The following is a 26241-nucleotide window of genomic DNA, read 5'->3' as shown; positions in this document are numbered from 1 at the left end:
ACTCGTTAAATGGCAAGCAGTATGGAAGGCCTCCAGATTTTAAGGTCCTTGAGCCTCAAAAGTGAGGGGTCATGAGTGTAGTGTCTCTCCCAAAATGGTGTATGCCACATCGTCTTCCACGTGGAGAAACTGCAGCCCTGGAAAGAGGGTTCGGGGTGCTGGGATGAAGCAGGCCCAGCCTCTCTCACAGAAAATAAGGATGAGGTGTTAACAGGAGGATGGAGTGGAATGGGAGAAGTACCCCTGAACCAAGAACTGCAGACAGATAGAATGTAAGATGTTCTTTCCTGTATACTGTTTCCAAAGGGAGCCTCTATCGCCTGTAACCCCCACTACCCACAAACGGCTGACAGATATTTATTGAGCACCTCCTGTGTGCCAGGCACTGTGTAGGCACAGAAGGCAGGGCCAAGGGTCACTCCAGCTGATGACTCCTTGCATTCTCCCCACCTCACCCCACCCCCAAACAAACCATTGCAGGGATGAAGTGCCACTCTTCTAGCCACCACTATAGCTAAAACTCCAAATCTGTCACCCCATAATAAAGCTGATTTGAAGTGTTACCGTCTTTTGGAGGGGTTGGGGAATGGAAAAAACACGAAGTTGACTGCAGAGTGTTTTCAGAATTTTGTGCCCTAGGTTCAACATTTGGATGGAAGCTTTGAGTATAGTTTTAAGAGCAGGAATGAGTAGATTTGGGGTCCTATGATAATTTAGGGTATCATCTAAAGGCAAGAGTCTCTAGTAGCCCGATGAGAAACCACACACACACACTAAACCATGCATACCCTTTGTCCCTCTTCCAAGGGCATTCTTTTATAGCCACTTGGGAGATTCCTGAGCCCTCACGTGGAGGGAGATGGAGAGAGCACCTCAAACTTTAACCACCATTCAGCCATATGGTTATACCTCTTTCATGGCGATAGACCTGAGACACGGAGACATGAAGCATATTGAAAACGAATAATAACTACCATTTATGAGCATTCACTATGTGCCAAATGCTTTATCACATTTGATCCTCATACCAACGCTATTTAAAAAAACCTCCATTTTACTCCTTCAGAAACTGAGGCACAGAGATTGTATTTGCCCAAGATTGCAAAGCACTAAGTGGCAGAACCTGACCTCTTCATCGTATTTCATGCTCAGTCACTCAGCTAACATGACAGGCTGCCATTTAGAGGTCACAAATGTCTCTGTCCTGTTCCCACCCTGGTGCCAGCCAGCCTGACCAGCATTGATCAAAGACCAGGGCAGGCTGTGGTCCCCTCTCCCTTTTCCGTTTCATGACGAAAGGAAAGCTTCCCCTGCACCTCTTACGTTTGGTGCATATTTTGTGCCCTAAGTAGACTCTAAGCACGTATAGGGCAATGATAACTATTTAACACATATTTGTTAGACAGTGCTAGGGGTATATGTATGTTTGAGGGCCTGACATCCTTGGATCTGAGTCCTCTGCTTCCCACTGGAAACATGCCCCTCCCCGACCCAATAAGTCTGAGGGAAGCTGGGAAGCAGGGGGCAGGTCCTTCTTAGGGAAGGTACCTGGGGTAAGGAGTGGGGGGGGTGGGGGGATTCTGAGGAGTGAAACCACTTCCTCTGTAGCTAGTTCCTGTGTTGACAGAACTGAAGGGGAGGAGGGGGGTGGAGGGAACAGAGCAGGAGGTTAGGGGGTTCCTGAGGCTCTGGAGATGAGAAAGCCAAAAGTCCTTCCCCCTCTGAACCCCCATCCCTACTGCAGCTGGAGGAGTTTTTCCAGTCTCTGTGCTCCCCCGGGGCGAGAGAGGTCAAACAAGCCGTTGGGTGGGAAAAGAGAACTGGAGGAAGTTGACAGGGATGGGCGGGGCCCGGGGGGGTGCTGACCAGGAACCCAGCTTCCTGCTCAGTACCCAGGCATCCAGCCCCCGGCTCACCCCCACCCCTTTCAGCCCCTACTCCCCTCAGGAACTCAGGGTTCCGGCCCTCCTCCCAAATCCCAGCTACCCCTCCCTTATCGGTTTCTCCCCTCCAGGGGATGGAGGCTGAGAGACCCCAGGAAGAAGAGGATGGCGAGCAGGTGAGCTGGCACCGGGTTGGGGAGGCTGGCATTGGGAGAGAGGGAGGTGAGAGGACCTGAGGCAGAGACTGAGTAATGGTGGACTCAAGGGACTTGGACAGGCTTGGGCACAGAGGCAGGAACAGAGACGCAGAGAGAGGAAATGGGCTGCTGGCCTAGCCCTCTGCCCACCCCACCCCCACTTGACTGGAACGGATGTCTCTCAGCATCAGGGCCCCCAACAGGATGAGCATGGCTGGCCCACTGTGAACACCAGCAATCGGCCTTGGCGATCTGCTCCTCCGTCCCCTCCTCCTCCAGGGTCCCGCCACACAGGTACCCCCACCCACCCAAGGAGCTCCCTGACTCTGGTGCCCACATCCTTCCTGATCCCATGACCAAGGCCCAATCCATCATGGGCTCTCTCCCCACCTCCTCCGGACTCCCCATCATACCCCCTTAGCTCTGACCCCCCATACACACACACCCACCACTGCTGTCTGCCAATTCTCTGGGTGTCTGAGCCCTCCCCCTCCTCTCCCCAGCCCTGGGGCCCCGCTCGGCCTCCCTGCTCTCCCTGCAGACTGAGCTCCTTCTGGACCTGGTGGCTGAGGCCCAGTCCCGCCGCCTAGAAGAGCAAAGGGCCACCTTCCATCCCCCCCAGAACCGTCCAAGCCTAGGCCAAGCCCCGCCCCGGCCTCTTGAGGACAGAGAACAGCTCTACAGCACCATCCTCAGTCACCAGGTGAGACACCCATCCCCTCTCCACCAGGAGGCAAGACCCAGGCTTCTTGGTCTCTTGGCCCTTGTACTCTTTGGGGGTCCTACCTCTCCTTCTCCTCAGGCATCTGCCCCCCTGCCCCGCCAGGTCCTACTCCCCCTACCCCCATCACAGGTATCCTCACACCAGCCCCTCACACCAGCTCTGGCTCCTTTCAAGCCCTGCTCCTCTTAGAACCTCACCAACAACCTCCCCTCCCTCCACTCCTCCAGAGCCAGCGGATGGAAGCCCAGCGGTCAGAGCCTCCCTTACCCCCAGGGGGACAGGAGCTCCTGGAGTTGCTGCTGAGAGTTCAGGGTGGGGGTCGAATGGAGGAGCAAAGGTCCCAGCCCCCCCCACACACCTGCTGAGACTTGAGCCCCACCAGCCCCTCTGCACTCCTGCGGCTCAAAAGCTGGGCAGCCCACTGCATGCCCTCAACCCTGCCAGGCAGGGGCACCAGAGACTGGAAGACCCAGCAGAAATCTCAGTATTCATCGCCCTCATCCACCTTTCCTGGGAACTGGAGCGGGTGAAATCCTCAAACCCTGGGAATAGTCAAGGTAGGATGGACATTGAACTCCCTCCATGACCAAGTATGTAGGAGCTTGAGGCCATGAGAGGATCCCAGCCACAGTGGGACACCTCACCCTCTCCTCTGATCTCAGGGAGTGGCTGGGAGTCTTGGTCCTGAACTGTGGGGACACCCCCCGTAGTCAAGCCACCAGGCAGGATCTGAGGTGCTCATTTCCCAGAGGAAAGGCAAATCTCCCAAGGTTTTCACCTGAGAGACAGTTCCACCCTCCTTCTCAGTAAGAAGAAAGGAAGAGAGGGCACAGCAAAGACATAAAGACTGTTCTCCCACCTCCATCACCAGCACACCCAGCCCCTGGACTGAGGGGCCTACAGGCTGTGAATGGACATTTAGCCCTGCCCACCCTCCCTTCCCACTGCTGTTCTAAGCTGTCTGATGTTTGGTTATATGAATAAATGTAATTCCCCTCTGGACTGAAGACTGGTGTTTCGGGTGGCGGGGTGGAGGGTAGGAGGGTGAGGCCGGAGGCCACCACTCTCCCCAGGCTGGCCAGAGGCCAGCTTCCCTCCCTGGCTGGTTAATTACTGGCTCATTAAGCAGCGGCTGGAGACCTCCCTAATTATCCCCCCAGCCCCCCCTCTCCTGGTTTTAATTAAGTAGAACAGGGAGGGGAGTCATTAGGATAAGAAATATGAACTAAGCTGTCTGTGAACCCAGGCATTCCAGCGGCCAGAGTCCTCATCAGTTAGATCCCGGATTCAGAACTCAGGTGCAAGGCCCCCCAGCCTCCAACACGCCCCCTCTTCAAGGCCACAGAAGTCCAGCCCCTGGGACCTTCCCTTATTTTCCCACGGGCTAGTCTCCTCCCCTCGTCCCCTCTCCCCTCCTCCACTCGTCTCCGTTCCTACGTTTCTGTGTCTCTCTCCGCCCCCAGCTCCTCCCTGTTCCTCCTCTCTTCTCCCCTCCTCTTCCTCCCCGGCTCCCCTCCCCCAGCCTCCCTCCCTCGCTCCCCCCCTCTTCTCTCCTCCCTCCTCCCTCTCTCTCACACACACCCCCGCTTGGGCCTCCTCTCTCTCTCTCTCTCTCTCTCTCTCTCTCTCTCTCTCTCTCTCTCTCTCTCCCCCTCTCTCTCTCTCTCTCCTCTCTCTCTCTCCTCTCTCTCTCTCTCTCTCTCTCTCTCTCTCTCTCTCTCTCTCTCTCTCTCTCTCTCTCTCCTCTCCGGCTCCATTTTCTCCGCCGCCGGGGGCCGGGGTCTCCCGTGGGGGGCCCAGACGGTACCCCAGGTCTCCCTTCAGGGCCGGGGTGAACCCCCGGGAGAGCCGGGAAGGGGGGGAGACGGGCGGGGGTTGGGGCGGAGGGAGCAGCGGCCCCAGCGAGTTTGGGGGGGAAGTAACCAGGCGCGGGGGGGGAGGGGCGGAGCAGGGAGGGGGCCTCAGGGCCCCCCCCCAACTATGGACGAGCGGCTGCTGGGGCCGCCCCCTCCAGGCGGGGGCCGGGGGGGCCTTGGATTGGTGGGTGGGGAGCCTGGGGGCCCTGGCGAACCTCCCGGTGGTGGAGACCCCGGTGGGAGTAGCGGGGGGGTCCCGGGAGGCCGAGGGAAGCAAGACATCGGGGACATTCTGCAGCAGATAATGACCATCACCGACCAGAGCCTGGACGAGGCCCAGGCCAAGTGAGTGCCCCCAACCCGGTCCCCACACAGACCCAGCAGAAGCCCCATTCACAAGCTCTGAATCTTCTGGGAGCCCCCCAACTCCAGGACCCTCCCCAGGATACTACAGCTCTTCTCTCCTCCCCTTACTCCCGGGAGCCCCAAGATAAGTGATCCCTCTCAAACCTTCCCTCACCCCCAGTCCCTGAAACCTTCAAAAAGGGGAGCGCTAGGTGGTCTCACTCCCACCCCACCCCGGTCTGTCACTGACCCCCGCCTACACACACACACACACACACACACACACACTCACTCACTCACTCACTCCCCTGGAACATCTTTCCACCTCCAGAGCCCTCTTCTGGCTCCCACACTAAGAAACAGCTATGCTGTCTTCTCCCCTAACTCTCCAGCCCACCCTCATCCTAGGGGCCTCCACACCCCTTTCCAGGGCTGTGACCCTTTCTCTCCATGCATGGCCCAGCCTCCAAGGGCCCTCACTCACCCTTTGCCCCTGCTCAGCTGACACTAGGAGCATCAGAGCCCCCAGCCTGCTCGGTCCCAGGACCCTTCACACACCTCTATACTGAGCTACCCACTTTAGCTCAGCACCCCTAGCCCCCTCTGGCACCTCAAACTCTGACTCTTCTCCCCAGCCTCCCGTCTCCGCTGAAATTTACCCAATCTCTCATTTCTGCAGCCATTCCCCAAATCCCCTCTGTACGCTTCTAGACCATCTCCCACAACCTCCACCCAGCCACGGTGCCTTTAGCCTGCTGCACCTTCCCTCTGTCCAGCCAAAGCCAAGCAGCTTCCCCACGTCTCCACACTGGGAGCTGAGCTCTTCCCAAGAACCTCCCAACTCCATTCGGCCTCCAACCCTGCTTTCTCCCACCACAGATTTACCACCACCTCCCTTATTCCCAGGCTCCCCTCTCTTAGCCTCATGGGTGTGTCGCTTTGTGGTTGTCTTTCCCACTCCCCCATTTCTGTAGCCTCTCAACTTTTCTCTCCCATTGCTCCCAAGGAAACACGCCCTAAACTGCCACCGAATGAAGCCTGCTCTCTTTAGCGTCCTGTGTGAAATCAAGGAGAAAACTGGTACGTGGGTCACCCCTTCTGATTCCTCAACTCTGGGGACAGAACCCTGTTCACTATAGAACTGGGGCTACGAGTTTGACAACTTGGGGCCCTGAGGAAAGTGTGGGTCAGGAAGATTGCTAAGGGGGCGCCTGGGAGGGAACCCAGGCCTGGAGGCTTGGGTCTCCAGGAGGCACCAGGAGGGCTGAGAGCTGGGTGTGGGGTCCCTGGGTCCCTAAGTCCACCCGCCTGCATGCTAGGCCTCAGCATTCGAAGCTCCCAAGAGGAGGAGCCTGTGGACCCACAGCTGATGCGCTTGGACAACATGCTTCTGGCAGAGGGTGTGGCCGGGCCTGAGAAAGGGGGTGGCTCAGCCGCAGCAGCTGCGGCCGCCGCAGCCTCCGGAGGCGGCGTGTCCCCTGACAACTCCATCGAACACTCGGACTATCGCAGCAAACTTGCCCAGATCCGCCACATTTACCACTCGGAGCTGGAGAAGTATGAGCAGGTGAGGAGAGGAAGCTGGAGTGGGTGGAGGGAGAGGCCCTTAGGGGGAATCCCAAGGCCAAGGGGCCCCTCCTCACCAGGCCACGGGCCCCCCTGCAGGCGTGTAACGAGTTCACAACCCACGTCATGAACCTGCTGAGGGAGCAGAGCCGCACGCGGCCCGTGGCGCCCAAGGAGATGGAGCGCATGGTGGGCATCATTCACCGGAAGTTCAGCGCCATCCAGATGCAGCTGAAGCAGAGCACCTGCGAGGCCGTCATGATCCTGCGCTCCCGCTTCCTGGACGCCAGGTGCGGCCTGGGGCCCCAGGCCAGCCCCCAGCCCCCAGCCCCTGCACGTCCTTCTCCAAGCCTCTGGGCCACCAGGTTGTGCAATACAGCACCGTATACCCCGTGACAGTGGTGCTCTCTGGAGTTGATCAACGTGGTGGCCCTGCCGGGACACCAGCATCCTCCTCACCACCCCCTCTCTCCTGTAGACTCTCCTGTAGACTCACTCTCCCTCTCTTCTGTAGACGGAAACGCCGTAACTTCAGCAAACAGGCCACTGAGGTCCTGAATGAGTATTTCTACTCCCACCTGAGTAACCCATACCCTAGTGAGGAGGCAAAGGAGGAGCTCGCCAAGAAGTGCGGGATCACCGTCTCTCAGGTACTGGGGAGGCGTGGGGAGGGGCTTTGGGGGCACAGCGCTCTCCAATCCTGTTGACTAAGGTGTTTACAGAGGGACAGGTTCCCACCTGACCCTCCTTTCTGCCCCACACCCCACAGGTCTCCAACTGGTTTGGCAACAAGCGGATTCGCTATAAGAAAAATATTGGAAAGTTCCAAGAGGAGGCAAACATCTATGCCGTCAAGACCGCTGTGTCAGTCACCCAGGGAGGCCACAGCCGCACCAGCTCCCCGACGCCCCCTTCCTCCGCAGGTGGATCCCGCTGCCACCCTGGCTGGCTGTTGCTGCGCGCTTCCTGCTTTTGTTCCAACTTCCTATCTAGGCAGGATCATAGCAGAGAGGGGGCCTTCTGGGGTGAGAGGGACCAAGCTGAGATGGGGTGGGGATATCGGGGCAGAGGCCACTCTAGTGAAGCTGCTTCTGCCTTTCCTCCAGCAAGTGGCCAGGGGAGGCTCAGGAACAGCCTGCTTCTGAGTGTTGCAGTGTTGTTTGGTAGAGAATTTGCGTACGGTGGCCCAACCCCCAGAGAGCTAGTTCAGGGGGCTTTTTGAAAACTCAGAGCTGTGATGAGCCTCCCATCTGCCATCACAGGCTCTGTTACACTCTTCCCTCATTCCCCCTCTGCTCCCCCAAGGCTCTGGCGGCTCTTTCAATCTCTCAGGATCCGGTGACATGTTTCTGGGGATGCCCGGGCTCAACGGAGATTCCTACTCTGCCTCCCAGGTCAGGTGGTCCATCTCGCCTTGAGTAGGGCTTTCCCAAACTCAGTTTCCCTACTTTAGGATATGAGACTTCTTTTCCTTTGAGGCTTCTCACTGTGTCCTATCCTCCTTTGTTGCCTGCAGGTGGAATCACTCCGACACTCGATGGGGCCAGGGGGCTACGGGGATAACCTCGGGGGAGGCCAGATGTATAGCCCTCGGGAAATGAGGGTGAGTACCTGAAGCCCCTCTCTCCACCTCTCACCAGGATGGGAGGGCCTTTTCCCTGGCAGCGCTGTCCCCTGTGCTGGGTTTCCTAAAGCCTTACCCCAACTGTCTGCCTCTTTTTCCAGGCAAACGGTGGCTGGCAGGAGGCTGTGACCCCGTCCTCAGTGACATCCCCGACAGAGGGACCAGGGAGCGTTCATTCTGACACTTCCAACTGATCTCGCCCCTCAGGGCCACAGGGGTTGGGGCTCACAAGGCACCTCTTGAAGAGGACGCAGGCATCCAGAGGACAAAACCCAGACAAAGGAGAAGCACAAGATAGAGAAGGGCAAACGGGGGTCATCCCCTCCCTGGCCAGACTCCCTCAGTGCTGGGGGTGCTGACTACATGGCAGGGAAGATGGGGCCTCTTAAGGGGAGAGTGGGGTCTGTCTCCCCCTTTTTCCCCTTTTTCATTCTTTTTTTCTCCCCCTTTTTCTCTCACATAGAAACACACGCACCCAGAATCCTATTTTTCAGAGTTTTCCTCTCCTCCTCTCTCATACACGCACGTACAACTATTCTCTCTCTCTCCCTCTCTCTCTCTCTCTCTCTCTCTCTCTCTCTCTCTCTCTCTGGGCTCCCCCACTCTCCTTCCCTCACCCCACTTAGCTGCTTTGGGATCTGTGGAGATGCCAGCCCTGCCCAGCCAGAGATGCCAAAAATGGGGACATGACTTCTGGACAGAGGACATGGGCCACGCCCCCTGTGCCTCCCCACCCCCCTGCCACCCCAGACGGCTTTATTACCTCATACGCAGCTCATCTTAAACCAATAGAATCGCTCGGTGGACGGGAGTGTCTGACTCAGATATCTACCTCGGAGGGAGTTTCTGCTACTTTAGGGAATTGTTGACTGGGCTTTGGGGTTGAACTTTTTTTTAAAGGAAAGAAAAATTAACCCTGGGATCCATCTGTATTTTTTTTAATTTTTATTTCGGGGATTTTTGGTGGTTGTGGTGGTTCTTAATTTTTAATTTAGTTTGGGGAAGTAGATGTTTTTATAAATATGCTGATTTTTTTTTTTTCATTTCTTGCTTTCCCACATTAGGGGTGATAGCCAAAGGGGTCATGATAAGAAAAAGGGGAACAAATAGAACTGGTGAAGAGGCCTGCCTGCCTCCACTCCTGTTCATCAGAAGTACGTTTAGCAGGGCACCAAGCCTGCCCCCTGAAATCACTTAGGTGTTCTCCTTTGCTTCCAGGGCCACCGAGGTGTTCTTTGCTCGTGCAGGCAGCTTTCTGCTGCATTTGGTGTGGAAGCAGTCAGGGCTTGCTCTGCCAGCCTGTTCCCCACCACCCTTGGGCAGGGCTAGACTCGGTAATTTTGAGCAAATGTCACCTTCCCCTGTGAGTGACACATCTAAAATCTTTCTTTTAAACCACTATTTGCAGATTGGAGGGGGAAGGATGGGGAGGGGGGTTATTGCCAAATATGTTAAATATGGGTTGGGGTGTTTGTGTATGTATCTCCCTCAGTTTCCCCAGAAACGAGGTATCTTTTTTTTTTTTTTCTCAGTCCAAAATCGAGAGGGTGGGGAGAGAGAGGAGGGAGGCTGCAAAAAGCCAGGTATGAGGGAAGGTAAAATGACCACTGTCCCACCCTCGGCCCTGAACCCTACTATCTGAACCCCTCAGATATCCTCAGGATTTCACAAGACTGTCAGTAGGGAACCCCTCCCGTCAAAGATCTAGGCAGGACTGGGAGGCAGGTCGGGAGTGTGATGGGTGGGGGCGGGAGGCATGGGCCTGGGGCAGTTCTCTCCTCACTTGTAAACTTGTAGTTTCACAGAAAAAAAAACAAAAAACGCAGTTTTAAATAAAGAAGTTTCTTTTTTCCCTGGGTTTAGTTGAGAATTCTTTTCAAAAACATGAGAACTTTTTTTCTCTCATAAAGCCCCAAACAGGATTTTCCCCTGAGTTCCCCGGCCTTGACCTCACCACCCAGGCCCCAGGTTTCACCCCTGCCTCCTCTCCATGGGAAACAGCCAGACCTGAACCCTGTTGCCTAGCAACCTCGCCTAGTCGTCCAGTAGCCCTGGGTGGTCTGGTGCAATAGGTTGGGGGTCCTGAGGGGATGAAGAGACCCTAGGAGATGCACTCCCCACCCCCATGGATGTGGCTGTACCCAGAGGCTGGCAGTGCCCAGGGGTGGGGTGACAGCTGTTTCTCCCAGTACCTGAAGGACTCTTGTCTGAGAGAGGCATGAATTCCTAGCATTCCCTGTGACGGGACAAGACGGGGGAGATGGGGGCAGGGGAGAGGGTACAAGCCCCACCTAGGGTGGTGGCCACAGCAGCAAGGGGCAGACAGAGCCAGGAGCCTGGGAAGGAAGCAGGATGGCAGCAGGGGCAGCAGCTGGAGCCTGGGTGCTGGTCCTCAGTCTGTGGGGTGAGCCCTGCCCCCCCACCCCCACACCAATCCTCCCCGCAGAAAGCACTCTGCCCCTGTCCCCGAAACTCCCCACAGCTTTCCAGGAACCTGGGTACTGCTTTTCAATCTCCTTCATCCGCCCTGTTATAGTTTTATTAGCTCCCATCTCCCTTCCTGCCCTTCCATTGTGGTGCTGTCTCCCAGGGGCAGTAGTAGGGGATCAAAACATCACAGCCAGGATCGGGAAGCCACTGGTGCTGAACTGTAAGGGGGCCCCCAAGAAACCACCCCAGCAGCTGGAATGGAAACTGGTAAGTGGGGCTCCTGTCTCCCCACTTCCGGAGAGACCAATGACGATTCGCATCTCCTCCTCCCCACCTCCCTACCTCCCTACCTCATGAGCCCTTTCCCAAACGGCTTGCACTGTTGAGGCCCCTCTCCTCTGTCCCCAGAACACAGGCCGGACAGAAGCTTGGAAGGTCCTATCTCCCCAGGGAGGCCCCTGGGATAGCGTGGCTCGTGTCCTCCCCAACGGCTCCCTCCTCCTGCCGGCTGTTGGGATCCAGGATGAGGGGAGTTTCCGGTGCCGGGCAATGAGCCGGAATGGAAAGGAGACCAAGTCCAACTACCGAGTCCGAGTCTATCGTAAGGGTTCCAGGGCCTTGTTCACAGCCCACCTCTCATCTAAGGAAAAGCCTTCTACCCCAGCCCTTGACTCCCGGGCCCTGGCATGTGAGAACTTGACTTCAGCTGCCCCCATTCCCACAGCTGGGGTGTATCTTCAAAGCTGCAGCCTCTGATTGGAATTTTCCCTCCTTCAGAGATTCCTGGGAAGCCAGAAATTGTTGATCCTGCCTCTGAACTCATGGCTGGTGTCCCCGATAAGGTAGAAGAAAAGGCGAGATGTGGAAAGGGGTCCTGAGAATGGGAGGGGAGTGTAGCTGTGTGTGTGCATTCTCTTATTTTCAAAGACGATGAGGTCACTTTTTCCCCAGGTGGGAACATGTGTGTCCAAGGGGGGCTACCCTGAAGGGACTCTTAGCTGGCACTTGGATGGGAAAACCCTGATACCTGATGGCAAAGGTGAGTCCCAGCGTCTCCCCTCCTAGCTGCCTTCCTTCTGATCGCTCTCCCATACCCACCCTGGAATGTCTTGCCTTGTCCTCCCCTCACCATAGGAGTGTCTGTGAAGGAAGAGACCAAGAGACACCCTGAGACAGGGCTTTTCACACTCCGTTCGGAGCTGATGGTGACCCCAGCCCGGGGAGGAGCTCCCCACCCCACCTTCTCCTGTAGCTTCAGCCCTGGCCTTCCCCGGCGCCGAGCCCTGCACACGGCCCCCATCCAGCTCAGGGTCTGGGGTGAGCACAGAACTGGGGAGGGCCCCAACTTGGGTGAGCACCTGTCGGAAGGTATGACCCTCAGGAAGGAGAGGGTTAAGCCCATGGCCACTGGGACCACAGACAGGTGTAACTCTCAACCTCATGTCCCTCCCCACCCCCAGAGCCTGTGCCACTGGAGGAAGTCCTGTTGGTGGTGGAGCCAGAAGGTGGAGCAGTAGCTCCTGGTGGTACCGTGACCTTGACCTGTGAAGCCCCTGCCCAGCCCCCTCCTCAAATCCACTGGATCAAGGATGTGAGTGACCTGGAGAGGGGGCTGGCAGGTAGCGAGATACGTCATTGGCAACTAGGAGGGCAGGGGCTTCATGGAGAGCAAGGCAGGCGAGGAGGTACAAGGGTGTCTGATAATGTGGAGGCAAAGACAGCAGTATGGGATGTGTTGGCAGGGGTTTTAAGAGTCTCCTGTCGGGGCTTCCCTGGTGGCGCAGTGGTTGAGAGTCCGCCTGCCGATGCAGGGGACACGGGTTCGTGCCCCGGTCCGGGAAGATCCCACGTGCCGCGGAGCGGCTGGGCCCATGAGCCATGGCCGCTGAGCCTGCGCGTCCGGAGCCTGTGCTCCGCAACAGGAGAGGCCGCAGCGGTGAGAGGCCCGCGTACCGCAAAAAAAAAAAAAAAAGTCTCCTGTCCCCTTTTCCCCACCAGGGCATGCCCCTGCCCCTTCCCACCAGCTCCGTGCTGCTCCTCCCTGAGGTAGGGCCTGAGGACCAGGGAACCTACAGTTGTGTGGCCACCCATCCCAGCCATGGGCCCCAGGAGAGCCATGCTGTCAGCGTCAGCATCATCGGTGAGGAGACCTCTCTCCAAATCCCAGGGACCCTGGGGGCGGCTGAGGGACAGTGCAGGTTCCAATTCCCTACCCTATGCTAACACTGTCCCCGAGAGCCACCCCATGCTTCCCTCAGTGCAGCCACACCCAGGCCTTCTCTGCCCCACACAACCCAAGAGAAGAGCCCCGCCTGTCCCCTCTCCCCTCTAAACTGAAGAAAGGGAAAGGCTCCGCCGGGGCTCCCATTAGCCTTCTCCCAAACTGAAGCCTTCCCTTCTGACTTTGTTTTCCAGAAACAGGCGAGGAGGGGCCAACCGCAGGTGAGGGGTTGGATAAAGTCAGAGAGAAGCAGACAGACCTCAGCATGACTGAGGGGATGGGCAACAAGAAAGGAACTGTGAGGGCTGTGCCCTCAGTTCTCCCCGTCTCCCTACAGGCTCTGTGGAAGGGCCGGAGCTGGGAACTCTAGCCCTGGCCCTGGGGATCCTGGGAGGCCTGGGGACAGCCGCCCTGCTCATTGGGGTCATCATGTGGCAAAGGCGGCAACGCAGAGGAGAGGAGAGGTGAGTGGAGGAAGCCAGACACCTCCAACTAAGGGCTTCCAGGCAGCAAGGAGGGGTGTGGGGAGAGAAATGACGGAGTGCTGGGAACCATGTGCAGAATTCTCCCCAATCCTCCTCCCCAGGAAGGTTCCAGAAAACCAGGAGGAGGAAGAGGAGGAGCGCACGGAGCTGAATCAGCCCGAGGGGCCTGAGGCAGCAGAAAGCAGTGCAGGAGGGCCTTGAGAAGCCCACAGCCAGACCCCATCCATCAGCTCCCTTTTTTTTTCCCACCCTCTTTCTGGCCCCAGACCAGTTCTCCCCTGTATAATCTCTACCCCACCTCCCCAAACTTTCTTCCACAACCAGAGCCTCTCACAAACAGTGATGAGTAAACACCTGACACATTTGCTCTTGTGTATGTGTGATGCCCTCACCCCCTGCACCCTTGAGAGCCCTGAAGGAGAGGGTCTCACCCCCACGCTTCACCACACCACACCGACATCTACTGAAGTTGGAGAGAAATGCTCCTGTCTTGGAAGGAAGGAGGGATGGACAAAGGTGGGCAGAGTTCCCGTGAATACATCTCAACTTGTTTATTGAATTTGTAATAAAGGAGGTAGTGAGGGGAAGGAAGCACTTACGAGTCAGGACCCACATTAGACACCGGGGAGAGAAAAATTAAATTAAATCAACAAGGGGAATATGGGGGAGAGTCAGAGGGAGCCTTGCCCACCTTTCAACATCAAATCAAGAAATGGGGGGGAAAGCAAAGGATCAGGAGAGAGGGGAGACAGACCTCGTCTTCAGTCCGTCCTCCTCTCCCAGAGCTGGGAGTTACGATGCGACTGAGCGAGCAGTTCAGAGCAAAGGTTCTCCCATTCCATGCACAGGTGTCACTCCTCCCCACACCCTCCTGGAAAGTGGCCAGGGTTGCCCTTAGCCAACAAAAATGGAGGGCTTACAGGGGAGGGTCCGGGAGTAAGGAAGGGTCAGCAGGGACCCCCAATACTGATTTTCCTCTGGCTGGAGGTGGGCAGGAAGGAGACACAGCTCAAATACTGAGCAGCCAGAAAAAGAAGAAGACGGCGAGAAACAGGAAGAGGGAGTCCTGCCAGCTGGAGGCCGGGTGACCCTGTCCTAGATCCACACCTGTGGAAGAGAGGAAAGCTGTGGAAGAAACATCCACTCTAGGCTGGAAGCGGGGCTGAGGAGATTCAGGGGGCTCGCTGGTAGGAGCTGAGGGAAGGCTCTTACCTGTACCCCGACGGAATGGCTCGTGGGTATTGAAGACAGTGGTGAAAAAGCCAAAGGGAAAAGCGCCAACACCAAATGAGAAGTGAAAGCCCCCAGTATCGCCAAATGGCTGGAATCCCTAGGGAGACGAAGAAAGTCAGTGGGGAACGGGGCAAGTCTCTGGCAAGGAAGGAATACAATCAGACAAGACTCACCCCTCTGCTCTCTGGAGCAGGTCGCTGGCCCTGGGGGCGGGGTGGGGTTTTCAATCTGAGGAAGAGGAGAGGGCCTATCAGCAGGAAGTAGTCCCTCCTCTTCCACACCCCACTCCCCAAGCAGAACCTTCCACCTTCCCTCAGCATCACCTCCCCTCTCTCACCTGGGATCCCGGGGCTTCTGGCTCCCTCGCCCATAAAGGGGGACAACCTTTTCTCTGCTGATCCCAGCTTTACACACTGGGCACTCTTGCCGCTCTGGCCGTGCCTCCAGCCACTGGGGGAAAAAAATGTAGTGGTTTCCAGTACACAGAAGGGTCTTCCAGCTCCTCAGACCTCCCCATCTCCCTCTTCATCTCCTCTGCGTACGCACCTGATGGAGACAGGGCCAACTGGAAGGGGAACGAGAAAGGTCAAACCAGTTACACAAAAGAGAGACACAGACCCCACCTCAGGGTCCCATCTTTCCCCCTCTTACCAGGTGTTACCTGCTATTTCTTTTCATATTTTCCACAACCCCTACCATACTAGCCAACTTGGCCTTGCTGCTTCTCTGATCTTCCAACACCTAAAGCTACATCCATCCTCAACATACTCAACCCTCTTCTCTCTTCTCTCCCCCAGCAAACACACACACACACACACACACACAAATCCTCACCCCTTCCTTCTCTGCTTTTCGACTTAATTTCCAGTCCTGTTCAACCACCCATTTCCAGGTCTCCTCTTTCAGCCCCAGCCCTACCCTTGCCCCCATCACTCCCAGACCAAACCCCCTTTACCAGCACCTTCTCCCGCTACTCCTTTTCCTCTCTCCTATGCCCAACAAAGTCCCTGTTTCCACAACTCCTTAACCTTTGGGGGCTGCCCCTCCACAGTGCCCTTGTCCCCAAGTTTCCCATACCACCCCTTGCCATATCTCACCTGCATGTGATCCCACCTTCCCTAGATGTCCCCCTACTCAACTGATGCGTGCCTCCCCTAACCTTTGAGTCTAATCCGATCCCACCTGTACAGCTAAGACCCCTCCCTTCCCTGGGGTAAGGTGGCTCGCGTCTCGCCTGCACAGATGTGCAGTGCCCACCCCCTGCGCCCCACTTCCTCTTAACGCACCTCTTAACACAACTAGGTTGGCTCCTAGTTGCTGTGACTTTCCTTTCCACAGTTCTCCTCTGTACAGACGTGACCCTCTCGCCCACACATACCCCAAAACACGTAAGAACCCCCCTCAAGCCTCATCTATGAGAATGTGCCCTCCGATTATTTGTATGACTGTATGGTCCCCCCCGGCCCCAGCCTCCCCAGTATAAATTTGAGCCCCACTCCTTTTCGCACCCCTCTCAGATTCTCACCAGTACAGGTGGCCACACACACTGACCACAGCTTCCCGAGCAGTCTCCAGACATATATTACATTCGAAGGTCGCGCCCGCCCCGCCCCGCTCGCGGTTTGGCCCTTCGGGGCCCCCGTCCTCCTCCTCCGCTGCTGCCATGGCCGGTACTGTTTTGCCCCCCGCGTGCCCCTTAATCCCCCGAAACACACATACAGACGCCGCAACAAACGAGAAACCGCCTCCTGCCCACGATCTTTTGGCAGGCTTCAAGGTTTTCTAATCACTATTGGTCTCAGTGCCTGCCAATCATACAGAATCGAAAGAAAGGACTGGTCCAAAGGGCGGGGGAGGAAAGAGGTTTACGCGGTCCCGCCCTTGCACGATGACTATTGGCTAAAACAGTCACGGTCAGTTTGCAGTGCCATGGGATTGGTAAATATTCCATACGTCCTGTCGCCCCGGCCAGGGAGGGCTTTATTCGTCTGAGTAGTTGCCAGTCATAACCAAAGGCCAGAAGCAATTGGCTCAAGGCTACTTAGACCTCGCCCACTACAAGCCCCTGTCTTCCTTTTACTTCCTCTTTCAGAGAACGTCCGGATTCCTTTGGACTTTGGAGCGTATAGCTCCAAAGCAACTAATTGGCTAGAACTCGACGGAAAATGGAGGCCAGGTAAAGCGCGCGTGCGCAGTAGGAGGAGGGAAGGGGTGGGCCAATCCTATGAGAGTTGAGCTTTCTCTGGTCCCACCCCTTCACCGCTATATTGTCGCCATGGTGACTGCTCTACAATTGGCGGGATTTGGGGTTCAAAAGCCTTGTCTTGGCCTCATCCGGGTCCTCCGACTGCGGTCTCTCTCGACTGATTGGGCCGTTTTTTTCGCCCCTGATTGGCCGAGGTCGGAAAAGACGGCGAAGAGCTTGGAAAAGAGGACAAATGCTAGGGTCGCAGGGTTCAAAATGGCTCCGGCTTCCTTCGGTGACGTAAAGAGCAGAACTTGGGTCCGCCCCTCCCTCTTAGTGAAGAAGGGAGCAGAACTGGGATTAGCCCGACGTTTGGATGGTGCGAGCATCGATCTGCGGCGCTGGTGTTAACATCTCCCTCGGCTGGACGACTCAGCCCGCCCCTCTTTAGGTGATTTACAGAATCACCATTTACAGAAATGAAGTAAAGGCCCATCCCCTTTTTAATGTGACACAGAGTAGAACAGAGTTGCCCTAGACACCGTTTTAAACCTTAAGAGCCGAAAAGGTCTAGCTCCACCCCTTTGTGAGTGGGTGAAGCGGCCAGATCCACCCCCTTTTAGGCGACCCGCGGCGGAAAGGGGTTAGGCCCGCCCCTTCCTTCTTGAACTGTGCCCCGCAGAACTGGGGTCTTCCTCCTGGGCTGGACCCCTGGGACTTGGGCAAGCTGCTTCAGAGTTTGGGCCTTTCGTACGAGTTTGGGCCTTTTCTACAGTCACTGGCCCTCACTGTGGCTCAAGGAGCAGAACTAGGTAACAGTCCTCCCATTACCAGTGTTCTTTACATCTTGTTCCTCAGGGCGTGTAAACTCTTTCAGGGCAAAGGTATCTAGCGGGGGTGGAGGCCAGACACAAGCTGAGGGTTCTTCAACAACATCCTGATAAAAGGTCCCACGTGACTCAGTGAGGAACGGTGAGAAGTTAGGAGCTGCCTACGGCAGGGGAGGTTAGTGTTCGGGAAGCGTGTAGAGGTTTAGGGAAAAACCCTATTGAGAGGCAGAAGTGGAGACCAAGAAGGGAGGAGTGATGGAATGATCCTGATAAGGGGATGATGGGAGTATGGGGGAGAGGGCAGCAGGGGCTGGAGAGAGAGCTAGGCACATACTACAAAATTAAGGAGGCATGCTTATCCCAGAGGAATCAGCATTCTTCCTCACTTATTTTTTCAAGAAAGCAACCCTAATGCCCAGTTTCCACTGGAAGAAGAGTACATTTTTTCTACGTTGAGGAGAGGGGTAGTCTCAGCTTGGGTGAGTAAGGAGACTGATAAGAAGGAAGGAACTAGAAAAGAAAAGGTACTGAGGTTAAAGTACATCACAGAAGGAAACGGGCAGGGAGAGGGCCTGAGAGTGTCCCTTCTCTCCAAAGACCAGGAAGGGGTGGGGGGTGGGAGGAGGTCAGTGGAGGAGGGAGCTGGACTGCTGGGAGATAGTGGCAGGGACAAAGGGCAGAAACCAGACAAGAGGGCTGGAGGGTGAGGTGGGGTGAGATGGAGTCCTGGAGAGAAAAAGAAGAGAGGTGAAGAACTCAGAGCTTGGCATATAGTAGGTGCTTGATAAATATTTGGACTTGAATGGGGGGACAGGAAGAGGGAGATGGAAAAGGGTTGGAGTTGGAGGGAATAAGCAGCAGATGTGGGAGTTAAGGAGAAAAAAAGAAACAAGTTGACAATAAGAGGAGAGCTGATGGAGAATGAGAAGGAACGGGCCAAGGAAGGAATACAGCACCAAGGGACACGCAAGCCATGTGTGCTGAAAGGAAGTTGGAGAAAAGAAGGTGCAGCTGGAGCCAGAAAAGGCCAGAGAGACCGAGACGGAGCCCAGCTGAGCTCTCGTAGGGTGGAGCTAGCAAGAGGAGACTGAAAGATGTGGGGAGGAGATGCCTGGGTCCCCGGGAGGCGATTGGCAAAACAGGGCGCCCATCACCGCCCCCTACTTCCTGGCCAGCCCCGGAAACTAGCGGGCGTGGGGAGGGGTGGTGGGGGATAGCGGCAGCGGCAGCCCCAGCCCTCAGAGAGACAGCAGGAAGGGAGGGAGGGAGGGAGGGAGCTGGGGGGACAACCCCCCACCATTCGTACCGCTATGGGCCCAGCCTCCCACTCTCACCTCCCCTCCATCGGCCGGGGCTAGGACACCCCCAAATCCTGTCGCCCCCTTGGCACCGACACCCCGACTGAGGCAGAGACACAGCCACCCGCCACCACCGCTGCCGCAGCCTGGCTGGGGAGGGGGCCAGCCCCCCAGGCCCCCCACCCCACTGAGGTGGGGGCAGGAAAGGGATGGGAGGAGGAGGGAGGAGGGAGCTAAAAGGGATGTGGAGGAGGGGAAGGGGAAAGATTGGGTCTGGGAGGGTGGGCAGGGGAGAGGCTTGGTGGGAAAAGGATACGGGCCGACTTGGGAGAGGGTTGCTGGGGAAAGGAGAGGGGGCCTGAGAGGGAGGAAGGATGGAAGAGACACGAGGGAGGAGAGGTGGAGACCTTGTGAACTTGAGATGGGGGTGTGGACAGGGAATCTTGGAGAGGAAAGCCCCAACACCTTCCCCAGTTCCTTTTCTTGCCCTTTGGCCCCACGTGACCCTTGCGGGGTAGTGGCAGGCAGAAGGCAGTTTAGTGCCCTCCTTTCCCCAGCAGAATTTGCTTCCTAGGGATGCCCTGAGACACCTGTTTCTCTCAAGGCACGGGACCTCTTGTTTCTCAGTGGCCTCCATGCTGTGTTCGACCCTTACTGACATACAGATGCCTGTGGGGGACCATGTTTTCTACATTGAGTGGGTGTGCCTTTGATGTGGTTTATGGCTTGTGTGTGGCTAGTTTGTCCTGTGCTCTCCATGGGTTGTGGAGAAATGATGTGTTATCTTCCATCAGAATTGCCTGTTCTCATATCTTACGTCCGTGTCTCATGTCCAGTCTTGACGTGTTCACATGTGTGTGTTTTCATCTGTTGCATCTGTTATGTGGTTCCATGTTTCTTGCACGTCTTATGTTTACTTTAGCATGTACAGATCGTGCCTTATTTTGTGTGGACTCGCAGGTTCTGTGCATAGTCCCGCCATATGCAGTCGTCTTCGTGTGTGGGATCTCGTGGCTTAGCTGCTAGCGCACACTCATGTTGTGATCGTATTGGCCTGTTTATTGCATGTGTTTTCCCAGTCCCAATTCACACCGCACACACGTGTGCCCCTTCGCATAATGTGCTGATGTGACACGTCCACAGCTTGTGTGCTTCTGGTTACATATACTATTTATTTCATAATTTTATTGCCAATATATTTTGTGAGCTGTATGCTCATTAACTCACTTGGCACTCCATCGTGCTTATAAATCCTCGGACATCCCTGCTCTGGAGAGAGTCACTTAATGTCACATATTAGAGGAAAAGGTAACTGGGCCTCCGTGTCCCTAAAGAACCATCCCCATGCGCCTGACCTTGCTGACCCCGCTGGCCTGTGTCTCTTCATACACGTTACATCCGGTGCCTGTGAACAGTCCGTGTCCATGGAGCTCGATGCATAGCACAGCGTCAGCTCTGCCATGTACATTATCTGTCCCCCGCTCTTTGCACTGTTGGCATGTATTTGATGACAGCGGCATCTTTCCCCTGTGGCATGTTAATCCCCTTTCTGTATGTTTCTCTTGTGTGCAAGATTGTATGTGCCATCTTGTCTAGATTGCTGTCACTCTGCCTTCACCGTGACCCTGTATTGTGCATTTTTATCCAGAGTAGGTTACTGTTAGCCTGGTGTGCTCATTGCTTTCTTGGTGGCTTTTCTTTTCATAGTTAATAGTCCTCAAGAGGGTAGCTATCTGATTGGTGTTCAGAACTGTTGTCTCAATAATTATGGCTATGTGGGTATGTACACAGCCTTATAATCTGTTCAGCAAATGTTTATTGAGCATCTTCCCTGCTTCCTTCTGTCCTGGGCATTGGGAATAAGAAAATCTCTGTCCTCAAGCTGCTTACACGTTAGGGAGGGAAACAAAGATAACCTCAAGTGGTTACACCCTGTCTAGTGTCAAGATGAGTGGTTCTCAAACTTATGTGCACATCAGACTCACCTGGATGGCTTGTTTAAAATAGTATACAGATGCATGGGCCCAACGGCCTAAATTTCTGATTCAGTAATCTGGGGTGAGGTCCAAGGATTTATTTTTCTGCACTTGGAGAATCAGTGATCAAGGTAAAAGTGTAATGAAAACACAGGCCTGGAGGGGTTCAGGAAGACCTCCAAAAAGTGACACTGAACTGTATAAGGCAAGTGAAGAGGCAGAAGAACATTCCAGCCAAAGGGAACAGCGTGTTCATGGCACAGAAGCGTGAAAGATAATGGTGTGTCTGAGGAACTGAAGTAAGTCAGTTTGACTAGAGCGAAAAGGCTCTTGTAGGGATGTGGCCAAAGGTGTAAGCAGAAGTCAACTTGTCAAGAAGGGCCTTTGGGCAAGAGAGATGCTCAAATTTGTGCCACAGAAACATCTGTGGTTGCCATGTGGAAGATGGATTGAAGGGGAAGAGTTAGGAGCCTGTTGCAAATAGTCCAGGGGAGAAGCGCTTGTTCCAACTTGCGGGGGCAGTAGGATGAAGCAACTCAGAAAGCCTATTGTCCTAGAGCTGGCAGAGTCCCATTTCCTCTATCACCTGTTACCTTCACCCTTGGCAATGGACTTACCTTGGAGCACAGCCCTTCTGTCATTGGAAGCGCGTGCCTTTGGCCTTGATACAAGTGACAGATATTTGCCTGAACACCATTTGTGTGAATTGTGACCCTGCCCCAAACCGTGGGGCAGAGTGGAGGAAGGAGGAAGAGCCTCTTCCTCCTGAACGCTTTCCTCTCCCAGGGCAGGTGGTGTAATGACCCTTTTACTCTCTGCCCTCCTTTTTTCGCTTGGTGAAGCCTTACACACTGCATGTCTGACCACATTGCCTGCAGTGTTGCTGGGAGGGAGGGAAGTGGGTGGTGGGATTTGTTTGCCTGTTTGTGGAAGCAGGATTAATAGATATAGGTATGTCCATGGGTTTATCTGGGAACAGGGAGCCTGCCTGGGTGGAGAGGGGTTTTAATGGGTATGAATTTACCATCCTTTATCGGTCATGGGTGTGATTGTAAGTTTGCGTATGTGTGTGAACAGGTCAGTCTTTGTATGGCTGTGTGTGTCTGAGTTTGCGTTAGTGACAAGAGCCTTTATTCTTGCCAGTCAGCCCCGGAGAATGTCTGTGTTTTGTCATTTTCCACTGTATCTGCTGCGTGCTATGTGTGCATTTGTGTGTATACATACAGGCAGCAGCATAACCAAGTGGTTAGGAGCACAAGCTGCTTAGCTTGAAGCTGGGAAGTGCCTCTTAGGAGTCATATCACCTCAGGTAAGTTTTTTAACCTTTCTGGGTGTGTCTCCTTTAAAATGTAAATCGGGTGTTTCATATTTAAGGACTTAACATAGTATATAGACCAGCCCTGTCCAACAGAACTATAATGCAAGCCACATATGTAATTTTTAATTTTCTGGTAGCTACATAAAAAAGGTAAAAGTAGCAGGGTGAAATTAATTTTAGTGTATTGAACCCAGTATGTCCAAAAGGTTATAATTTCACAATGTAATCAATATAAAAGATTATTAATGGGATAGTTTACATTCTGTTTTTCCTTCAAAGTCTTTGAAATCTGATGTGTATTTTATATCTCTAAGCACCCCTCAGTGCAGGCTAGGCCACATTTCACGTGCTCAGTTGCCATATGTGGCTGGTGGCTACCATATTGGACAGCAGAGGGATAGACCATTATAAGATCCTTACCAGCTACAAGCGTTAGCTATCATTAATGTCCTGTTGTTGTCTTGTGTCTGTGAGTTGTGGATGTCCATATCTTGTGTCTCATGTCTGAATGTATCTGGATCCTTCAGGGAGAGGGGTGGGAGAGCAGTCCTGAGCTCCCATCCCCACCGCCCCCATCCCAGAGAGGCTTTCTGGACAGGTTTTAACGGGAGCCCTGGCCCCCAGAGCCCCCCCAGACCCTGCCTTCTGCACCTTGCCCGCCCCGTCCCCAATCCAGGAACCAGGCCCACTAGTTCTGTCCTTTGCCCCGTCCCCTGCAGGTGACCAGAATGGAGCTGTGGCCAGGGGTGTGGCCTCTACTGCTGCTGCTCTCCCTGCTGCTGCCCACTCTGTGGTTCTGCAGCCCCAGTGCCAAGTACTTCTTCAAGATGGCCTTCTACAATGGCTGGATCCTCTTCCTGGCTGTGCTCGCCATCCCTGTGTGTGCCGTGCGAGGACGCAACGTCGAGAACATGAAGTGAGGGGCAAGGGGTTTTGGGTGATGAGGGAACCTTAGGGTCAGAAGCAAGCAGGGGCTGGGGAGGGCACTGAGTGTGTAGGAGACACTGAGCGAGCCCAGGGACAAGGAAGCGGAGAAGACTGCAAAGATGCCCAGGAAGACGGGGGGCCGGGGAGGGGGGCTGGGGCCTGCAGGTGGACGGCAGCAGGTCCCGCGGGAACCCCTTGCCTTGTGGAACCTCCACAGGATCTTGCGTCTGATGCTGCTCCACATCAAATACCTGTACGGGATCCGAGTGGAGGTGCGAGGGGCTCACCACTTCCCTCCTTCACAGCCCTACGTTGTTGTCTCCAACCACCAGAGCTCCCTCGACCTGCTTGGTGAGCAGCCTCCCCTAGCCACGCCCATCCTCCTGCAGCCCTCCCTGGGATCCCCTCCCTCACCTGGGGCGTTGCCCCCTTGCTCCCCCTGCAGGCCTCTGCCTGGGGTAGAGCTGCCCTCATAAGCAAGATAATACACCTTTAGTCACCTTTTCTTACTTTCTGGGGCTTCCCCCACCCCTCACCCCCAGGTCTGCCTCTTCCTTTAGTTCTAGTCCCTGGGTGATGACCTGGGTGAGGTATCCTCACCCCACCCCCACCTCTGCCCTAGGGATGATGGAGGTACTGCCAGGCCGCTGTGTGCCCATTGCCAAGCGCGAGCTACTGTGGGCCGGCTCTGCCGGGCTGGCCTGCTGGCTGGCGGGAGTCATCTTCATTGACCGGAAGCGCACTGGGGATGCCATCAGTGTCATGTCTGAGGTCGCCCAGACCCTGCTCACACAGGATGTGAGTCACCCCGGGGGAATGGGGGTTATGGAGTAGAATAGTTGTAAATAAACTGATGTGCAGGGCCACCAGGCCTCACAAGTCCCATTACAGCATCACAGCCATTTTCTGATCCCTCCATATGTGTGTCTTCCTTGACTCTCTTTCTTTCCCAGGTACGGGTCTGGGTTTTTCCTGAGGGCACGAGAAACCACAATGGCTCCATGCTGCCCTTCAAACGTGGCGCCTTCCACCTCGCAGTGCAGGCCCAGGTGATTACTCCTTCCGGTCCACTACTGCCCCTCAAGCCCCCACCATCCCTTCCTCTCTCGGCAGAGGCTGGTCCTGGGCACCTCAGAAGGGAGCCGTGGGCTGATGGCTTTTCCTCTCCCTCAGGTTCCCATTGTTCCCATAGTCATGTCCTCCTATCAAGACTTCTACTGCAAGAAGGAGCGCCGCTTCACTTCAGGTGAGGGCTCTGTGCAGATCTGGGGTTCGGGGGTGGCCAGAAGGGCCATGGGAGAGGCTAGAGGGAGATCCCCGTGGGGCAGGAGCTTCAGTCAGCGTCAGCACTGAGATGTCCACAGGATTATCTAAAGTGACCCCACATCAGCCAATAAGTATTTATTAAGCACCCCTATACCCTGCTAGATGGGTAACACTTGGTCCCTCCAAGAGAGGCCATTACTGTCTAGCCGGAAAGATAAAGCCTGTGTGCGCAGTTACAGCATTCGGCGGTGAACACTAAACCCAGACAGTGGGGCCGGCAGGGTGCTGAGGTGCCTGGACTGGGGCTGGGGAAGGCTTTGCGAGGGAGGGCCTCAGAGAACAGGTGGCAGCTGGTAAGCTGAGGGGGAGTTGTCCACGGCAGAGAACTGAAAGGTTGAGCAGGGAACTAAGCATCAGGAGAGCTCGGAAGCCAGGCGCCACCTGTGGGCAGAGTCCCGGTACACAGGCCATGATGGTGCTCACCCCCCTCCCAGGGCGATGTCAGGTACGGGTGCTGCCCCCAGTGCCCACAGAAGGGCTGACACCAGATGACGTCCCAGCTCTGGCCGACACAGTCCGACACTCCATGCTCACCGTTTTCCGGGAAATCTCCACTGATGGCAGGGGTGGTGGTGACTATCTGAAGAAGCCTGGAGGGGTGGGCGAGGCCCAGCTCTGAGCTCCCTTCCCATCTACCCCCACCCCCCACCGCCGTCTCCACACCTACCAGCCCAGTGGGCCCGAAGCTGGGCCAAGCCCTGTTCCTCATTTCCCCTCTCCCCACCTGTTCTCTTCTTTGGAATCTTCAACTTCTGAAGTGAATGTGGTTGCAGAACCGCTCCCTGCCCCCTTCCCAGCACCGCCCCCCAACAGACTCTTGCCTAGGTGCGGCCTCCACTCTGAACCCCACCTTCCGTGCCATCCTGTCTGTGGGACAGTTGCCTCCCCCTCATCTTCAGTGGTTCAGCCTACACAAGGGTAGGAACACTCCATTCTGTCCCCAGTGGACCCTCTTCCTTTGTGGTCTTCTCTACCTCTCCACCCCACATTGGCCAGTGGATTCATCCATTCTGTGGAACAATTTCTCACTCCCATGTCCACGGATTCAGTGGACTCATCCATTTGTGAGGACGACTCCTCACGCTGTGGCTGGAAGCTGATGCCTGGAATACTTCTCCCAGGCTCATCCTGGAAACATTCCTCAGCACCTTCTCCCTCCTTCCCGTGGAGCCTCCTGTCAGTGGGGGCTGGACTCTGTCACTCAGAGGTCTCATCCCTGCCCTTGTCCAAGTGCCCAGGGTTGAGCACACTCTTGGATGCCACATTTCTGCTTCCCCTCATCCCCTGGGTATAGTTGTTCAGTGGTCCTGGCCCCACCAAGCCCCCTACAGCCCTGCTGTACCATTCTAACCAGACACAAGGGGAAGAGGCAGACATCAGGTGCTGCACTCACTTCACCCTGGGGAGTTGGGGAAAGGAACTGAACCCTGGCTGGAGGGGATGGGAGGGCTTTTAATTTATTTCTCTTTCTTTTGAGGCTTCCCCTCTCTGAGCCAGTTTTCATTTCCTCCCTGTGGCATTAGCCACTCCCTGCCTCCCACCCCAGACCTGTGCTCACAACCACGGAGGTGGGCTGGGAGCAAAAGGAGAGGGTGGGACCCAGTTTTGCGTGGTTGATTTTTATTAATTATCTGGATAACAGCAAGAAACCGAGAATAAAGATTGAGAGAGATCTGGGCACTTTCTGGCTGCGTTTGTTAAGGAGTTAAAAAAGCAGTTCTCCTCCAGGCCCCTGCCCCAGCCGGAAGACTCGGGCAGGCCAAGACAACCCGCCTTCCTCCTTTCTTCAGCTTTCCAAAGTTTCCATTGTTCATTGC

General features: G+C 55.5%; 5 protein-coding genes across 20 annotated transcripts; 4 read left to right on the top strand and 1 right to left on the bottom strand.

Moving 5' to 3' along the window:
* Positions 1-146: 146 nt before the first annotated feature.
* GPSM3 (G protein signaling modulator 3) lies at positions 147-3980 on the top strand. Of its 4 annotated transcripts, none has more exons than XM_079934436.1 (5): positions 147-272; positions 2015-2059; positions 2272-2374; positions 2584-2783; positions 3032-3980. In XM_079934436.1, exons 2-5 carry the CDS (start codon positions 2018-2020, stop codon positions 3167-3169), a joined length of 483 nt encoding a protein of 160 aa, XP_079790562.1. In that variant the 5' UTR covers positions 147-272; positions 2015-2017; the 3' UTR covers positions 3170-3980. The 4 variants fall into 4 exon arrangements, with proteins under 4 accessions (XP_079790562.1, XP_079790560.1, XP_079790561.1 ...); XM_079934434.1 differs by having other exon boundaries at positions 2266-2374; XM_079934435.1 differs by lacking the exon at positions 147-272 and having other exon boundaries at positions 1725-2059.
* A 794-nt stretch (positions 3981-4774) lies between these two features.
* Positions 4775-8980, top strand: PBX2 (PBX homeobox 2). 2 transcript variants are annotated; one of them, XM_079932762.1, is made up of 9 exons: positions 4775-5005; positions 6012-6085; positions 6325-6572; positions 6671-6861; positions 7086-7221; positions 7341-7494; positions 7877-7965; positions 8088-8174; positions 8297-8980. In XM_079932762.1, exons 1-9 carry the CDS (start codon positions 4785-4787, stop codon positions 8387-8389), a joined length of 1293 nt encoding a protein of 430 aa, XP_079788888.1. In that variant the 5' UTR covers positions 4775-4784; the 3' UTR covers positions 8390-8980. The 2 variants fall into 2 exon arrangements, with proteins under 2 accessions (XP_079788888.1, XP_079788889.1); XM_079932763.1 differs by lacking the exon at positions 7877-7965.
* A 1473-nt stretch (positions 8981-10453) lies between these two features.
* On the top strand, positions 10454-13696 carry AGER (advanced glycosylation end-product specific receptor). 2 transcript variants are annotated; one of them, XM_079932757.1, is made up of 11 exons: positions 10454-10599; positions 10786-10892; positions 11034-11226; positions 11403-11467; positions 11577-11664; positions 11760-11942; positions 12086-12216; positions 12624-12765; positions 13041-13067; positions 13184-13310; positions 13433-13696. In XM_079932757.1, exons 1-11 carry the CDS (start codon positions 10548-10550, stop codon positions 13530-13532), a joined length of 1215 nt encoding a protein of 404 aa, XP_079788883.1. In that variant the 5' UTR covers positions 10454-10547; the 3' UTR covers positions 13533-13696. The 2 variants fall into 2 exon arrangements, with proteins under 2 accessions (XP_079788883.1, XP_079788882.1); XM_079932756.1 differs by having other exon boundaries at positions 10533-10892.
* An 85-nt stretch (positions 13697-13781) lies between these two features.
* Positions 13782-16264, bottom strand: RNF5 (ring finger protein 5). 2 transcript variants are annotated; one of them, XM_079932781.1, is made up of 6 exons: positions 16090-16264; positions 15111-15129; positions 14902-15014; positions 14738-14792; positions 14544-14661; positions 13782-14438 (listed from the first exon to the last, which is right to left on the bottom strand). In XM_079932781.1, the coding sequence occupies exons 1-6, from the start codon at positions 16227-16229 to the stop codon at positions 14341-14343; spliced, it is 543 nt and encodes a 180-aa protein (XP_079788907.1). In that variant the 5' UTR covers positions 16230-16264; the 3' UTR covers positions 13782-14340. The 2 variants fall into 2 exon arrangements, with proteins under 2 accessions (XP_079788907.1, XP_079788908.1); XM_079932782.1 differs by lacking the exon at positions 15111-15129 and having other exon boundaries at positions 16090-16221.
* A 43-nt stretch (positions 16265-16307) lies between these two features.
* Positions 16308-26240, top strand: AGPAT1 (1-acylglycerol-3-phosphate O-acyltransferase 1). 10 transcript variants are annotated; one of them, XM_079932776.1, is made up of 8 exons: positions 16308-16740; positions 22080-22162; positions 22891-23087; positions 23316-23449; positions 23721-23896; positions 24052-24147; positions 24272-24344; positions 24859-26240. In XM_079932776.1, exons 3-8 carry the CDS (start codon positions 22900-22902, stop codon positions 25041-25043), a joined length of 852 nt encoding a protein of 283 aa, XP_079788902.1. In that variant the 5' UTR covers positions 16308-16740; positions 22080-22162; positions 22891-22899; the 3' UTR covers positions 25044-26240. The 10 variants fall into 10 exon arrangements, with proteins under 10 accessions (XP_079788902.1, XP_079788901.1, XP_079788898.1 ...); XM_079932772.1 differs by lacking the exon at positions 16308-16740 and adding an exon at positions 17370-17561; XM_079932773.1 differs by lacking the exon at positions 16308-16740 and adding an exon at positions 18831-19069.
* Position 26241: the final 1 nt, after the last annotated feature.

The sequence above is a fragment of the Stenella coeruleoalba genome (genome assembly GCF_951394435.1).
Source record: "Stenella coeruleoalba genome assembly, chromosome: 10".
Classification (NCBI taxonomy): Eukaryota; Metazoa; Chordata; class Mammalia; order Artiodactyla; family Delphinidae; genus Stenella; species Stenella coeruleoalba.
Note: the sequence above shows the minus strand (reverse complement) of the source record. Positions and strands in the feature narration are given on the sequence as shown.